At 46.6% G+C, this 17,199-nt stretch overlaps 1 protein-coding gene across 1 annotated transcript in view; it reads right to left on the bottom strand.

Annotated features, from left to right (window-relative positions):
• QRICH2 (glutamine rich 2) overlaps positions 1 to 17,199 on the bottom strand; it is a 122,751-nt gene that overhangs the window by 19,722 nt on the left and 85,830 nt on the right. Inside the window, 4 exon segments of the mRNA XM_040330084.1 lie at positions 361 to 520; positions 4,169 to 4,270; positions 4,370 to 4,426; positions 14,573 to 14,694. Coding sequence (XP_040186018.1) covers positions 361 to 520; positions 4,169 to 4,270; positions 4,370 to 4,426; positions 14,573 to 14,694 — 441 coding nt within the window.

Consider the following 17,199-nt stretch of genomic DNA (forward strand, 5'->3'; position numbering starts at 1 on the left):
AGCCTAGGGGGATTCTCTCTTCGGGAGAGCCCTTCAACTAGTACTTGATGGTCAGCTTCTGCTGCTGATCATGCGGGGAGGGGCTAATTTGAACTGAGTGTGCGTGGAGGGGGGCTTTGGGCCTTCCACTTCGGGAGAGGACAATCTGACACACCCCAAGTGCACTTTGTTGTGTGTGTGCACGTGCACTGTTTTTGGTTCACTCTGGTGTTCTGCTTTTGCGCACTGAATTGTGGGGGAAAAAACAGTTATCCTCTCAGTGCAGTGTGTGGTGACTATAGTTGGAAACCAATGTATGTATATGTCAATATATTCATATGTACAGTATATGGTCAATGCTAAACACTAAAGGATCTTTACCTTTATACCAACTGCTATCAGATCTTCTTCTTGAAAAGAACATGGGGCGATACCCTGCATCCTGGCATAACGCCGATTTGGGAAAGTCAGTGTGTGGCTCCCCCCACAGCTTCGGTTATTGGGTGTATATCCAAGATCAGTGATGTCAGGAATGCGATCACTAAGATAAATAGAAGGTTAAGAAGGTTATCAAGATTTCACATACAAGCATCTAACAATGGTAGTGTCAATACGGCTGCACCCTTGCTTTCATTCAAAATGACAAAAGTTGGGACACCAAAAGGAGAAGTAGGGTCAAAGCTTATTTGGCCCTACTTCTCCTGTGGTTCCCAGGAGTTCACTCCTGTGAAGCCTCGTACACACGACCGAGGAACTCGACGGGCGAAAAACACATAGTTTTCCTCGTCGAGTTCCTTGTTAGGCTGTCAAGGAACTCGACAAGCCAATTTTCTCCATTCCCGTCAAGGAAATAGAGAACATGCTCTCTTTTTGGCTCGTCGAGTTTCTCGACAGTTTCCTCAACGAAAATGTAGGCTAAAGTCTGCTGATGTCTCTTAGCTGGTTCAAACTCTGGAGGGATTTCTACTCTAATTTCAACATCCACCCTGATGCCTGAATAGCATCTCGCAAAGCTTCTCATCACGTGCTGGGGGCCTGATCCAACCTCTCCCGTCCCCTCAACAGCCCAGTGCTTCAGTGAGCGCTGGAGGGGCAGAGCAGAGAGCAGTGACTGACGGTCACCACTCTCTGCTCACGCAAGGCCAAGAATTGAGCGATCAGTGCTGTCAGTTCTCTGTCTTAAAGGCAGTGGAGGACAGGTGCAGCATCAAACTGATGCCTCATCCACCTAGACGCGTATGATTTTTTTTTTTTAATGCAGCTCTTCTCTTTTAAGCTCATTTCAATTGTTACAAACTGATTAAAAAAAACTCCTAAAGATCTACCAACTACTACTACAGTGCAAGGGCTCGTGTTCAAAGTCAGACAGTAAAGTGCAAGGTGACCCTAATGCATACCTCCCAACTTTCTGAGATGGGAATGAGGGACACCTATCAGCAAAAGTATGTAGGCATAGGACACACCCCTTGCCACGCCCCCTTAAAGGAGAATTGTACAAAAAAAATAAGATTGGTTAAACCCACAAGTTCTTTTTTTACCACTACTATTTCTTTATATTGGCTTTTGGAATTTACAAATGCAGCAATCTAGAAATCAGATGAAGGGTTTAGCACTGGGAAACACTTTTTGATAGATAAAAAGTGCATTTATATACATCTGTATAGATCAGATCAAAATGAGGGACAAATGAGGAGGATGAGGGACAGAGGGACATTGCTCCAAATCAGGGACAGTCCCTCGAAATCAGGGACAGTTCGGAGGTATGCCTAATGCCGCATACACACGATCATTTTTCAGCATGAAAAAAACGTCGCTTTTCAAAAACGTCATTTAAAATGATCGTGTGTGGGCTTCACATCATTTTTCAGGTTCTGAAAAACGACAAAAAAAAAATTCAAACATGCTGCACTTTTTAACGTTGTTTTAAACAATGTCGTTTTTCGGGTTGTAAAAAATTATCGTGTGTGGGCTAAAACGACGAAAAAAAACAGCGCATGCTCAGAAGCAAGTTATGAGACGGGAGCGCTCGTTCTGGTAAAACTACAGTTTATAATGGAGTAAGCGCATTCATCACGCTGTAACAGACAAAAAAGTGCGAATCGTCTTTTACTAACACGGAATCAGCTAAAGCTGCCCAAAGGGTGGCGTCATCCGAATGGAACTTCCCCTTTAAAGTGCCGTTGTACGTGTTGTACATCACCGCGCTTTGCTAGATAATTTTTTTAAAACGATGGTGTGTAGGCAACATCGTTTTAATGATGATTTGGGAAAATTTTGTTTTTTAGACGTGCTGAAAAGCAAAGTTTTTTTTCATGCTGAAAAATTAACTTTTTATATGCGGCATTACAGCTTTAGGCTCCATGCACACTGCAGTTTATTGGCGTTTTGGCTTTTTTTTTAAAGCCCATAAACTGAACTCTATGTTAGCCTATGTGCCCATGCACACCTGGGCATTTTTTTATTGTTAATGAGCTTTGGAGTTTATTGGCTTTTTTCTGAACGCCCAAAATTTGCGTTCAAAGTGCCGTTTTTTGGCGAAAAAAAATCAGAAAAACGCAGAAAAACGCTCAAAAGCGCCGGTGCCAGCGTTTTTTTGCGTTTTTAATCCATTGAAAAAAAAAAAAGCTACACTGAAAAACACTGATTAGGCGTTTTTTTATAGCTTTTATCAGCTTCAGTGTGCATAGAGCCTTAGGCTTCATTTCCATGGACGTTTTTACAGCCACTTTTTTTTGCCTTTTTTACAGCTTAAAAACGCCTGTCCATGTTTTTTTTTTTGAGCTGGAGCTCAAAAACGCAGCGGTAGCGTTTTTTTGCGTTTTTGAGCATTTTTAAACGTCTGGCGTTTTTACAGCTCTAAGGCTGGAGCTTCAGAACGCACTGGTCCTGTTTTTTTTTGCAGCTTAAAAACGGCTCAGCCATCTACAGCTCAAAAACGTCATGGTGGGCATGAGGCCATAGACCAACATGGAGAGACGTTTTTTAAGCTGCAAAAAAAGATGTTTATTTTAAAGCAAGTGGGTGGTAGTGTAGGTAATCTTTAAAAAAATCTTTTTTGCATAGGGACACTTTGAGGGTTATTTACTGAAGGCAAATCCACTTTGCACTACAAGTGCAAACTACGAGTGCAAAGTGCAATTGAAATTGCACTGAAATTGCACTTGGAAGTGCAGTCGCTGTAAATCTGAGGGGTAGATCTGAAATGAGGGGACGCTCTGCTGATTTTATCATCCAATCATGTGCAAGCTAAAATGCTGTTTTTTATTTTCCTTCCATGTCCCCCTCGGATCTACAGCGACTGTATTTCCAAGTGCACTTTCAGTGCAATTTCAAGTGCACTTTGCACTTGTAGTGCAAAGTGGATTTGCCTTTCGTAAATAACCTGCTTTGTAATACTTTGTAAAGTGCACAGCCCATTTGCCTTTAGTAAATCAACCCCTAAGGGGTTGATTTACTGAAGACAAACAGACTGTGCACCTTGCAAAGTGCAGTTGCTCCAGTGCTTAGTAAATGAGGTCAAGGTTTACTTTGCAAATAATACCCAATTGCATGCAAGGAAAAAAAATTATAATAATAATAATGTTTGCTTGCACATGATTGGATGATGGAAGTTAGCAGGACTCTCCCTCATCTACCAAGTTCTGGAGCAACTGCGCTTGCAGAATGCAACTTCCCTTTTTTCACAGTCTATTTTTTTGTCTTTAGTAAATCAACCCCTTAGGCTAGGTTCACATCACGATTTTTACATCCGATAATCGGACCGTTAAATCGAAAGGAATCGTATATGACAAAATCGTATGTAATCGGATAAAAACGCACAGTCATCCGATTTATTACGATTTAGATTGACCACGATATAAAAAAAATCGGACACGATTTTAATACGAAAATTGGACACGATTTTAATACGATTTCAAATCAGGACCAAAAATCGTGTTCAAACACGATTTTTGATGCGATTTTAAATCGTATCAAATCTGATGCGGATCAAATCGGATGCACTTGGGGACCTACATTAATGAATGGAAGTGAATGGATACGTTTTGCCATACAGATTTGTACGATTTCAAACCTAAGAATCGTGAGAACAAGTAGGATGATAAAATCGTGGTGTGAATGCACCCTTAGTGTCAAGACTGGAAAGACAGCACTTTTACTATCTGTTCTACACTACCTTCTATCTACTCACTTGCGGTTCCACTGCCGAATTTGATCCAGTTCGTAAACTGTGAAAGGCCGATAGGAGCGATGAGATGGTAGTCCTGGAATGTTGGGGATTGTTAGTATTGGTCTGTGTGGGAAATAAGGAAAAACAATTCCTCTTATGTGGTGATGATGGTTATGATGATCGTGATTGTAATAAAATAACAAATAATATTAATAAACTTACGGTCCAGGAACCATCATGTCTATAGGGCGGTCACATGACAGGCAGTGGAATAGTTGCCTGAAAAGTAACAGTTTAATGTACAGATTTAGGTATGAAATTGTTAATTATTTTAATTACTGATGTGTTATCTACATACTAGGGAGATAATCAGGTGAAACTTGTGAACATACGACACATTATGGCTTATATAATATTTTATAAGAAACAATAAAGAGATTTTTAATACAGCTTACCTGTAAAATCTTTTTCTTGGAGTACATCACGGGACACAGAGCGGCATTCATTACTATATGGGTTATATGGAGTACCTTCAGGTGATGGACACTGGCAATCTCAAACAGGAAATGCCCCTCCCTATATAACCCCCTCCCATAGGAGGAGTACCTCAGTTTTGTAGCAAGCAGTATGCCTCCCAAAATGGTCCCCCAAAAGAGGGGTGGGAGCTCTGTGTCCCGTGATGTACTCCAAGAAAAAGATTTTACAGGTAAGCTGTATTAAAAATCTCTTTTTCTTTATCGTTACATCACGGGACACAGAGCGGCATTCATTACTATATGGGATGTCCCAAAGCAATGCTTACAATGAGGGGAGGGAGAACATCTCCAAGACAAAAGGATTTAATTTAGAGATATACTCAAATCATAATAAATCCAACTTAGTTGAGAAAAATAATCTTAAATTTTAAATTTAACTCAAAAAAGAGGAGCCCCCGGAATCCGAGGGTCTCAAACTGCAGCCTGCAGCACTGCCTGCCCAAAGGCTGTATCAGTATTCCTTCTTACGTCCAACTGGTAGAATTTTGTAAACGTGTGGACAGAAGACCAGGTTGCCGCCTTGCAAACTTGAGCCATAGAGATCTGGTGGTGTGCTGCCCAGGAGGCGCCCATGGCCCTAGTAGAATGAGCCCTTAATGATACTGGAGGAGGCAACCCTTTCAAGCCGTAGGCCTGAGTGATTAATTGCTTAATCCACCTAGAAATGGTGGACTTTGCAGCTGCCTGCCCCTTCTTGGGCCCATCCGGTAAAATGAACAGCACATCTGTTTTCCGGATCTTCTTTGTAGCTTTAAGATAGGCCTTCATGGCCCTGACAATATCCAAGGTATGCAGCAACCCTTCCTTTCTGGAAGTAGGTTTAGGGAAGAAGGATGGTAATACCAAATCCTGGTTCAAATGAAAACTGGATATAACCTTCGGTAGGAAGGAAGGATGAGGGCGGAGAACGACCCTGTCCTTATGAAAAATAAGATATGGTTCCTTACAGGATAAGGCCGCCAGTTCCGATACTCTTCTTGCGGAAACTATGGCGACCAAAAATACTACTTCCTTGTCAGTAAAACCAAAGGAATTTCAGCCAACGGCTCAAACGGTTGTTTCTGTAAACTTGACAGAACAAGATTTAAATCCCACGGACAAAGCGGGGATTTAACTGGAAGTTTAATACGTAAGACCCCTTGAAGGAAGGTCTTAACCAGCGAGTGGGTGGCCAGCGGCCGCTGAAACCACACTGACAGAGCCGAAATCTGTCCTTTGATTGTGCTTAATGCCAATCCTTTATCCACTCCTAGCTGGAGAAAACTTAAAACTCTATCGATGGTAAACTTGCGAGAAAGCCATCGCTTGGACTCACACCAGCCTACATAGGCCTTCCAGACCCTGTAATAAATCACCCTAGAGACCGGTTTCCTGGCTCTGATTAGGGTAGAGATTACTCTCTGAGACAGACCTCTACCCCTGAGAATCAGGGATTCAGCTTCCAGGCCGTCAAATTTAGATGCCGTAAGGCAGGGTGGAGGATCGGACCTTGCGATAGCAGGTCTGGCCGTAGAGGAAGAGTCCAAGGGTCTCCCACTACCATCCTTAAGATTAGTGAGTACCATGCCCTTCTGGGCCATGCTGGAGCTACCAGGATGACTGGTATGTGCTCCACCCGGATCCTGCGCAGCAGGCGGGGTAGTAACTGGAGCGGGGGAAACGCATAAAGAAGTTTGAACTGATGCCAAGGGCAAACCAACGCATCGGTTCCGCAGGCCATCGGATCCCTTGAGCGGGACATGAACCTGTCTAGCTTCTTGTTGAGTCTCGATGCCATGATATCCACGTCCGGCACTCCCCATCTTTGGCAGAGTGCTTGAAAGATTTGTGGATGCAGAGACCATTCCCCCGGCAATAGAGTCTGGCGGCTTAAGAAGTCCGCCTGAAAGTTGTCCACTCCTGGAATGAATATTGCCGATATGCAGGGCACATGAGCCTCTGCCCATAGGAGAATCAAGCTCACCTCTCTCTGAGCGGCTTGACTCCTGGTTCCCCCTTGGTGATTTATGTATGCCACGGCCGTGGCATTGTCTGATTGAATTCTCACCGGGAACCCCTGCAATTTTGACGTCCAAGCCCTGAGGGCTAGTCGAGCAGCTCTGAGCTCCAAGATGTTGATGGGCAACTGCTTCTCTGGCGTTGCCCAAGTACCTTGGCGAGTGCAACCATCCAAAATTGCTCCCCAGCCCGTCAGGCTGGCGTCTGTGGTCACTATCTTCCAAGCCACTGGGCTGAAAGACTTCCCCTTCAGTAGATTCTGAGGGTCTAACCACCAACACAGACCTTGTCGGACTCTTGATGAGAGCGGCAACGGGATATCCAAGGCCTGTGGCCTTCTGCTCCATGCTGACAGGATGGCTGTCTGCAGGATGCGAGTGTGGCTCTGGGCATATGGTACCGCCTCGAATGTGGCCACCATCTTGCCTAGTACCTCATACATACCGTGTTTCCCCGAAAATAAGCCCGGGTCTTATATTAATTTGGGCAACCAAAAAGACACTAGGGCTTATTTTCGGGGTAGGTCTTATCATGCCGGGGGCTGTCTTCTCTCCCTTCTGCCTGTCAGAAATCCCCTGTGGAACTGTGTAAAAAAGCTTGTAAATTCCTAAAATTCACAGCACCACATATTGCAAAATGTGTATGTCTGCAATTCAATTGTGCCACATACCTTCTTCAAGTGCTGGGTGCATCTGTAACCCCCTGGAGCTCTCTTTCCCTCTTCGAGCACTGCTGACAGCATGCAGAAGAGCAGAGCAGCATGACATCAGCTGAACCCTGCTCGGCGCTTCCATGGCCCACGGAGGACTCTTCCCAGCTCTAAGGAATGCAGAGGGAGGGGGGCCCAAATTCCCCACTGACAGCTTGCAGAGAGCAGAGCAGCGTGACATCAGCTGAGCGCCGCTCGCTCAGCGCTTCCATGGCCCGCCGGAGGTCTCTTCCCTGCTCTAAGGAATGCAGAGGGAGGGGGGCCCAAATTCCCCACTGACAGCTTGCAGAGAGCAGAGCAGCGTGACATCAGCTGAGCGCCGCTCGCTCGGCGCTTCCATGGCCCGCCGGAGGTCTCTTCCCAGCTCTAAAGAATACAGAGGGAGGGGGGCCCGAGATCCCCCCTGACAGCTGAGAGGAGAGGAGAAGAGGAGAGCCGCGTAAGATCAGCTGAGAGGAGCGGGAGGTCAGCGATATACCGAAGGTATTTGGCACAACTAGATCATATAAACACACACACACACACGCAGTCTACACTATATAACACTGTAGTATAACACTAGTATTTCACCAGCACTTTAAACTAGGTCTTACTTTCGGGGTAGGGCTTATATTGCAGGTTTTTCTGAAAATCGGGGTAGGTCTTATTTTCGGGGTAGGTCTTATTTTCGGGGAAACACGGTAGGCGAATAGTCGGTTCTTTCTTGCTTAGAACCAGTAGGATTAATTCCTTGATGGCTTTGACCTTCCTCAGAGGTAGAAACACTCTTTGTTGTTCTGTGTCTAATCTCATGCCGAGATATTCCAACTGCCTTGTGGGCAGGAAAGCTGACTTTTCTCGATTTAGGACCCAGCCGAACTTCTCGAGGTATTGGACCGTGAGGGCCACTGCTCGCTCCAAGCCGGGAGACGAGTGATCTATGACTAGGAGGTCGTCCAGGTATGCTAGGATCGTGACCCCTTGGATCCTTAGCTTGGCTAGGATTGGAGCTAGGACCTTCGTGAACACCCGGGGGGCCGTAGCCAACCCGAAGGGAAGCGCCACGAATTGGAAATGACGTGAAGCCACCATGAAGCGTAGATATCTTTGATGTGGCTGATAAATTGGAACATGAAGGTAGGCATCCTTTATGTCTATGGACGCCATGAAGTCGTCCTTTTGGAGTGTGGCAGCTGCTGACCGCACGGATTCCATCCGAAATGAGCGGACCTTTAGGTATGCGTTTACCATCTTTAGGTCCAAAATTGGCCTGACATCTCCATTGGACTTTGGGATGATGAATAGGTTGGAGTAGAAACCCAGCCCCTGTTTCAGGACTGGTACCTCTACTATTACTTCCTGGGAAAGTAGATGATTTAATGCCGACATTAATGCGGCTCCCTTTTCCGGATCGTTTGGAATCCTCGACGCCTGAAAATGAGGAGGAGGAAACTTTAGGAAATCTAATTTGTAGCCCGTGGCCACGGAAGACCGTACCCACTCGTCGGGAATGCTGGCTTCCCAGACCTCTGAAAAGAGTCGCAGCCTTCCCCCCACCTTCGTGGGTGGGGGCGCCCCTTCATAAGGTCGGCTTGGGGGCTGGTCTTGCTGGTTTGCGAAACCACTGCTTTCTGCCTCTAGCAGCCTGTCCTTGTGACTTGCTGTTGAAGCCGAAGTTTGCTTTCGCAGGAGGCCGTCGATACTGTTTGGCATTAGAGGGCCCCTGCCCAGGGGAGTACTGTCGTTTAAACGCAGGCCCCTGAAATTTCTTCTTAGTTGGCAAGAGAGTACTTTTGCCGTTTGAAATGGTCTGAATGTATTTATCTAGGTCTTCTCCGAAGAGTCGTCCTCCATGGAAGGGGAACCCTACCAGGAGCTTCTTGCATGGGGGCTCGGCCTCCCAGCTTTTTAACCATAAGAGTCTTCTCATATGGATAAGGGATAACGATAAACGTGACGCTTGCTGGATAGAATCCTTAATTGCGTCTACCGTAAAACATATGGCCTTAGGGACATCCGAAAATTCTTCTGCCTGCTGGGCAGGAATAAGTTTAAGCATCTGCTTAACTTGATCCGATAATGCTTGAGCAACCCCAATCGCAGCCACAGCTGGCTGTACTACTGCCCCTGCAGTAGTGAAGGAGTTCTTAAGTAGTGCTTCCAAGCGTTTATCAACTGGATCCTTGAATACCTGTATGTTTTCTACAGGGCATGTTAATGATTTGTTAATACATGAGATGGCTGCGTCCACTGCAGGAGTAGGTAAGAAGATTTTATCTGGCTTGTTCCAATCTTGGAACAAAACTCCCTCTAGTAGAGGGTGGATCGGAAACACTGCATTGCTTTGAGGCGCCCTCAGTGAGCCCAAAGCTGAAACCGTCGATACCTGGAGATCTGGTACTGGCAAGTTGAATGCATTATGGACCAAGTCCGTTAAGGCTTGAATCCACCAGCTCTCCCCTTGGGAGACTGCTCCAGACTCCTCTGTATCCGGATCGTCGATCCCTGAACCTACTTGGTCCTTGTCCAAGAGGTCGTCCAATTCCCCTGAGGAAAGGACCTCCTCTTCTGAGGGTCCGCGCTCGGGCGACGGAGATCTAATCCGTTTACTGCCCCGCATAGCTGTGGCTATCATTTTTCCCATTCTTTTCTCCATCTCCTTTAAAGAGGTGAGTAATACCTCGTCCGTGACTATCTTAGGGTTGGACTGACCCGCGCCAGCTCCAGCCCCAGATCCCGATGGCCCCAAGGCTCCCTGTGGGGAAAGCAGCGGCATAACTTTGTCCGAGACCTCAGACTCTCTGGGGGAATCCCCACCTCTTGTACCCTCTGACCCGGATGCCATGGTACAATACCGAGGTACACCTGCTGGCTTATTGGTACTTGGAACTATAAATAGTTAATTGCCCAAACACCTGTTTGGGGGATAAAAAATGCTTCCTCTCCCCTAGATGACTTTTTTTTTTTTTCAATCTTTTTCTCTTTTTTTTTGTTTTTTTTGTTTTTGTTTCAAACCCAGGAAAGAAAAAGCATTCTGTCCCCCTGAGTAGTATTGCAAAGAAAAAACTATGAGATGGAAAAGAAACAGCCTATTTCTAGGCTTGAAAACAGTCTTCTGAAGACTGCAATATCCTTTTTGGCCACTGTGTGTCCTCGGCGCCCCGTGCTGCCGCTCTGGTCTTTCCTCCCCAGTTCCAATGTATCGAATGAGCTGTTTGGAACGAAAAAGGAAGGGCCGCCCCTTCCTTAAGCCACTGACCCGCCCTTCCCCCCTCAGCTAAACGGCGCGAATTGCGCCTATAACACGTGAACGCGCGCGCGCGCCCGCCGATAGGGGGGGGGTTGGGGGGAAGGGAGCCTCTCTGCTCCAGCTGGAACCACGAGGAGGTCAGCGTTTTGCCTGCTTTGCAGGCTCAGAGGAGGAAGACTGATGGAGCATCGCCTGGAGGCTTGCAGGTAAGCACAGCTCTCTGACACACACATACACATTATATCACACAGGCCCCACTCAATGCTTTTCCAACACTACAAGGGAGGTCACTTCTTATGGGGAATAATACACATAGAGCCATCCTATCATTAAGATATGTGACTAGTTTGCCAGATGCAGCGCATAACTTTAGGCATGTCCCCTGTGACCCCCCAGAAAAAACCTGCTAAGAACCAAGTTCCGCAAGTTTTCCCCTCACTTACCTGCTCCATGCCGCAGGACTTTGCCAAGCAAGAGGCCCAATCTTCCCCCATCTCCGTGGGGATGTCTAGACCTTCAGGCCCTGGGTTCCTATGAAGGATCCACTGTCCTGGGCCCATATAGCACCCTGGCAACAGAAACATTAGGCCCCCAAAGGTTTCTAAGTTCTGGGCCCAGGGTCCAGCTCTCTAAAAAGAAAAGCATTATGGGCTATACCCCAAGGGTTTGGGGCCCGGTTACTGACCACTTTAGCGCTGAGGCCTTTGGACAGAACCGGTTAGCTCACCTAATCCCAAGGATGCGGAGGCAAGCTAAACCATGACCAACACCTAAGACACTGGCGTAAAAACTGAGGTACTCCTCCTATGGGAGGGGGTTATATAGGGAGGGGCATTTCCTGTTTGAGATTGCCAGTGTCCATCACCTGAAGGTACTCCATATAACCCATATAGTAATGAATGCCGCTCTGTGTCCCGTGATGTAACGATAAAGAAATATATATATACACATACAGTGGGCGGTCCGGAAGTGGTTAACATAGACTCAGTCAGACAAAGTGATTACTTTTTGTGTGCAAAAAAGCATTCACATTTTTAAAAACGATCCTTTGTTTATGTGTATCTGTGAGACTGTCAATCGGAGTACATTGGAGTATTTTGTGGGTGCAAGGACTGTGCTATATGTGTGCAAAGTATACATCAACTAGGAACAGATTCTGTTTAACCACTTCCGGACCGCCTTCCGCACATTTATTGCGGCAAGTCGGTCCGGCTGCGCAAAACGACATACCTGTACGTGGCTTTGTTCAGTAGCCTCTGGGGGGAGTGGGAGCCAATCAGCGGGTCCGGCACGCGCAATGTTTGCCAGCCACCCGCCTCCCTAGAGAGACGGAACGGCAATCTACCTATGTAAACAAGGCAGATCGCCGTTTTGACAGGGAACAACATAGAGATCTGGGGCTAGATTCAGATAGGTTAGCGGATCTTTAAATCCGCGTAACCTATCTGATTTACGATCCGCCGCCGCTATTTTTTGAGGCAAGTGCTAAATTCAGAAAGCACTTACCTCAAAACTTGCGGCGGCGTATCGTAATTCCCCCGGCGGAATTCAAATTCCGTGGCTAGGGGGCGTATAGTATTTAAATCAGGCGCGTTCCCGCGCCGATCGAACAGCGCATGCGCCGTCCGCAAATTTACCCGGCGTGCATTGCTCCAAATGACGTGGCAAGGACGTCATTGGTTTCGACGGTAACGACGTAAATTACATCCGGCCGTATTCGCGAACAACTTACGCAAACAACGTAAAAAATTCAAAACTCGGCGCGGGAACGACGGCCATACTTAACATAGGATACGCCGCACTTACCCCTGCTATAGCTGGGGTAACTTTCCGCCGGAAAAAGCCGAACACAAACGACGTAAAAAAAAAGCGCCGGGCGGTCGTTCGTTTTTGAATCGGCGGAAATGCTCATTTGCATATCCGACGCGTAAAAGACACGGAAGCGCCAGCTAGCGGCTGGCCTGGAATTGCAGCCTAAGATCCGACGGTGTAAGTCACTTAGACCTGTCGGATCTTAGGGATATCTATGCGTAACCTGATTCTATGACCGGCCGGCCTTAGAGATACGATGGCGTATCAGGAGATAGGCCGTTGTATCTCCTATCTGAATCCGGCCCCTTGTGTTCATGCTGAGCAGGAACACGGATCTCTGTGTTCTCCCAGTCAGAGCAACCCCCACACAGTGAGTAAGCACCCCCTAGGGACACACTGAACCCTTTGATCGCCCCTGGTGTTAAAGGTCAGTTAGGTGTCCGCCGCAATATCACAGTCCGCCATTACTAGTAAAAAAAAAAAAAAAATCCATAAAAATATCCCATCATTTGTAGATGCTATAACTTTTGCACAAACCAATCAATATACACTTATTGGGGTTTTGTTTTACCCAAAAATATGTAGCAGAATACATATTTGCCTAAATTGATAAAGAAATTCGATTTTCGATTTTAAAAGTAAATAATATTGTTTTTTATATTTTCAAAATATTGCTGTTTTGTTTGTTTATAGCCCAAAAAAATTAAAACCACACCAAAAGAGAGCTCTATTTGTGGGGAAAAAAGGACATCAATTTTATTTGGGTACAGCGTCGCTCAACCGCGCAATTTTCAGTTAACCGCTTAACGACCACTGCATGTACATATACATCGGCAAAATGGCACGGACAGGCAGAACGACGTGCCCGTACGTCGCTGCCTAGACGTGGGTCGGGGGTCCGATCGGGACCCCCCCGGTACATACGGCGGTCGTTAATTGTGTGGGAGCGATCCGGGATGAGGGCGCGGCTATTCGTTTCTAGCCGCCCCGTCGCGATCGCTCCCCGGAGCTGAAGAACGGGGAGAGCCGTATGTAAACACAGCTTCCCCGTGCTTCACTGTGGCGGCTGCATCGATCGAGTGATCCCTTTTATAGGGAGACACAATCGATGGCGTCAGACCTACAGCCACACCCCCCTACAGTTGTAAACACACACTAGGTGAAACATAACTACTTCAGCGCCCCCTTGTGGTTAACTCCCAAACTGCAACTGTCATTTTCACAATAAACAATGCAATTTAAATGCATTTTTTGCTGTGAAAATGACAATAGTCCCAAAAATGTGTCAAAATTCTCCGAAGTGTCCGCCATAATGTCGCAGTCACGAAAAAAATCGCTGATCGCCGCCATTAGTAGTAAAAAAAATAAAAATAATAAAAATGCAATAAAACTATCCCCTATTTTGTAAACGCTATAAATTTTGCGCAAACCAACCAATAAATGCTTATTGCGATTTTTTTTTACCAAAAATATGTAGAAGAATACGTATCAGCCTAAACTGAGGAAAACAATGTTTTTTTATATATTTTTGGGGGATATTTATTATAGAAAAAATTAAAAAAAATAGCATTTTTTTCAAAATTGTCGCTCTATTTTTGTTTATAGCACAAAAAATAAAAAACCGCAGAGGTGATCAAATACCACCAAAAGAAAGCTCTATTTGTGGGAAGAAAAGGACGCAAATTTAGTTTCGGTACAACATTGCATGACCGCGCAATTACCAGTTAAAGCAGCGCAGTGCCAAATTGTAAAAACACCTCTGGGCATTTAGCTGCATATTGGTCCGGGGCTTACATGGTTAAAATAATGCAGTGAGTATCACAAAAAATGGCCTAGCCATGAAGGGGGTAAAACCTTCCGGGGCTGAAGTGGTTAATCATCCCTCTTTATGCTCCTCCCACTGTCAGACAAAATCTGACTGACCCTTTCCGCCCCCCTGCTGACCCCTGTACACTGCCCTACAAACTCCTGACCCTATCCTGTGCCCTGCTGGCCTTCCATCCTCTACCCCCTTGACATTTTACTACTGTATCCCTACATTAGACAGTCTACACCCAGCCCTGCTAGCCTGTCTACATGCCATGACATGTATTGAAATGCGCACATTAAAATACTGTACATTGGTGGGAAAAGGACCTTACTTGCGAATACCAGCTGCGTCATCAGAGTCGTACTGGGGTGGTTTCTCCTGCAGCTGTCGGCGGATTTCCTTCCAGCGTTCCTCCAATTTTTTTTTTAGAGGATCCAGTTCCATGCGATCCAGCTATAAAATAGAGCTGGGTAAGAACACACATATCGCTAACCTGCTTCTCCCTCTCTCTTCTACAAGCTAACAGACTAACTGGAGACCTGCACTCCACTGTTAGAGTGGTTGTAAACCTTCACAATCCACTTTTTACTACAGGTAAGCCGATATTAAGGCTTACCTGTAGCTACCCTGGATAGCTCCAAAACCTGCACGGTTTAGGAGATACACCCTGTATCTGCATGTGCCGACGTCATCGAAGCAACGGCTCATTCTTGCTAGTGCTTCAGCTGATGTGCCGTCACCAGCGGCTCCCACGCGCATGCGCGGAAGTGACGTCATCGCGGCTCCGGCCAATTACAGCGCTGGAGCCCGCAATACCCGGAAATAACTCCGGGAGCGATGTTGAAGGCCAGACCAGTGTATGGGGACCGCTGGGGGGGGGCTTCGATCTAAGGTGAGTATTTCATAATGAGCTAGAATGCTATGCACACTAGCTCATTATGCCTTTGCCTTGCAGGGTTTTTTTTCTTTTAGTGAAGTGGGTTTACAACCACTTTAACTCTTTCCTGTAAAAGACTGGAAGTTCAGGGAAACAGCACTATTACATCAGAGTCTGCACAGACCCCCATTACATCAGAGTCCGCACAGAGCCCCCTCACATCAGAGTCCACACAAACCCTCCTCACATCGGAGTCCGCACAGACCCCCCTCACATCAGAGTCTGCACAGACCTCCCTTACATCAGAGTCCGCACAGACCCTTCTTACATCAGAGTCCGCACAGACCCTTCTTACATCAGTGTCCGCACAGAGCCCCCTCACATCAGAGTCCACACAGAGCCCCCTTACATCAGAGTCCGCACAGAGCCCCCTTACATCAGAGTCCGCACAGACCCCCCCTCACATCAGAGTCCGCACAGACCCCCCTCACATCAGAGTCCGCACAGAGCCCCCTTACATCAGAGTCTGCACAGACCCCCCTCACATCAGAGTCTGCACAGACCCCCCTCACATCAGAGTCTGCACAGACCCCCCTCACATCAGAGTCTGCACAGACCCCCATCACATCAGAGTCTGCACAGACCCCCATTACATCAGAGTCCGCACAAACCCCCCTTAGAATCTGTGGAATTTCCACTTACTGTAAGGGGGAGCTCTGTGGACACTAATGTAAAGGGGAACCCTTATTTAAGGGGGAATCAGATGTAAAGTGGTATTCTGAGAAGGGGGAATGCTGTGGACTCTGATACAAACGGGAACGCCGATGTAAGGGGTCTCTGGTCATCAAAGCCCCCTCTTGCATCAGAGTACACAGAGCACCCCTTAAATTAATTTTACATGAATGAGAGAGAGAGGGTGATCTTACTCACCCCATGATATAGGCTCAGGCTTCCATCACATCTCCCCAAGTGTGTGGGCAGGGCAGACACAGAGTAGATGGCTAGGAGGAGGAGGAACATTCCGTCTGAGCAGGGAGCAGAGAGCGGAACTGAGCTGAGCTGTGTGTAAGAGAGACACACAGCTCTGCCGATAACGGACTGAGAAGCCAGACACAGGTATGGCCGCATAGCAGTAGGTGAGTGGTGGCCGTGGCCTGCGTTAACCCTGTCCAGGCGCGGTTGCTGCTCACCTCCCGCTGTGCGGCCAGGACATCAACAGGCCACAGAGCAGGCGGCCCTGGCCCACGCGGTCCCGGCCCACCGGGCAAATGCCCGGTTTGCCCAGCCAGACAGAAGCCAATTACAAACCAGCATGTCTTTGGAGTGTAGAAGGAAACTGAAGTACCTAGAGAAAACACATGCAAGCACAGGGAGAGCATGCAAACTCCATGAAGGTAGCACCCTGACTGGGTTTTTGAACCAAGCACCCCAGTGTAGTGGGGTAGGAGTGGAAATCACTAAGCCACATCTAATGACGGGTAAACTTTAAAACTAATTTGGTTGTATCATGACATTATGCATATGTAACTACTCCCAGGGTGCAAGACATAGAACAACAGAGCGGAAAAGGCACCATTATGCCTGTGTGATATAAAAGATTTGCTGAGAAACAGAGAACTATACAAATAAAATAGATATTTAGAGGAAGTGTGCCACAATGCAAAGAGGTCTATGTATGAAAGGTTTGCTCCAATGAAATTGGTTATATTCTGTGTTATAGAACTATCTAATAAGCATCTCCAATTGGCCAAAATTCATTTTTTTTCTGATCCTTTAAAAACAAACACCACATTATGGCCACTAGATGGCGCCAACGATCATACAATGTGTGTCACATTTATTCATTGAACTTTTTATATGCTAACCTAGTTGTAAACCCTTTACAACCACTTTTTTCTACAGGTAAGCTTATAATAAGGCTCACCTGTAGCTACCCTGGATATCTCCTAAACCTGCACGGTTTAGGATACATCCCCTGTATCAGCATGTGCCAACGTCATGGGGACATGCGCACTGAAAAATGAAAATTTGTGTATTGGTGAAAATGGCCAACAGGACAAATAGAGAAGATAAATCTCCCC

The sequence above is a fragment of the Rana temporaria genome, chromosome 12, assembly GCF_905171775.1.
Source record: "Rana temporaria chromosome 12, aRanTem1.1, whole genome shotgun sequence".
Taxonomy (NCBI): Eukaryota; Metazoa; Chordata; class Amphibia; order Anura; family Ranidae; genus Rana; species Rana temporaria.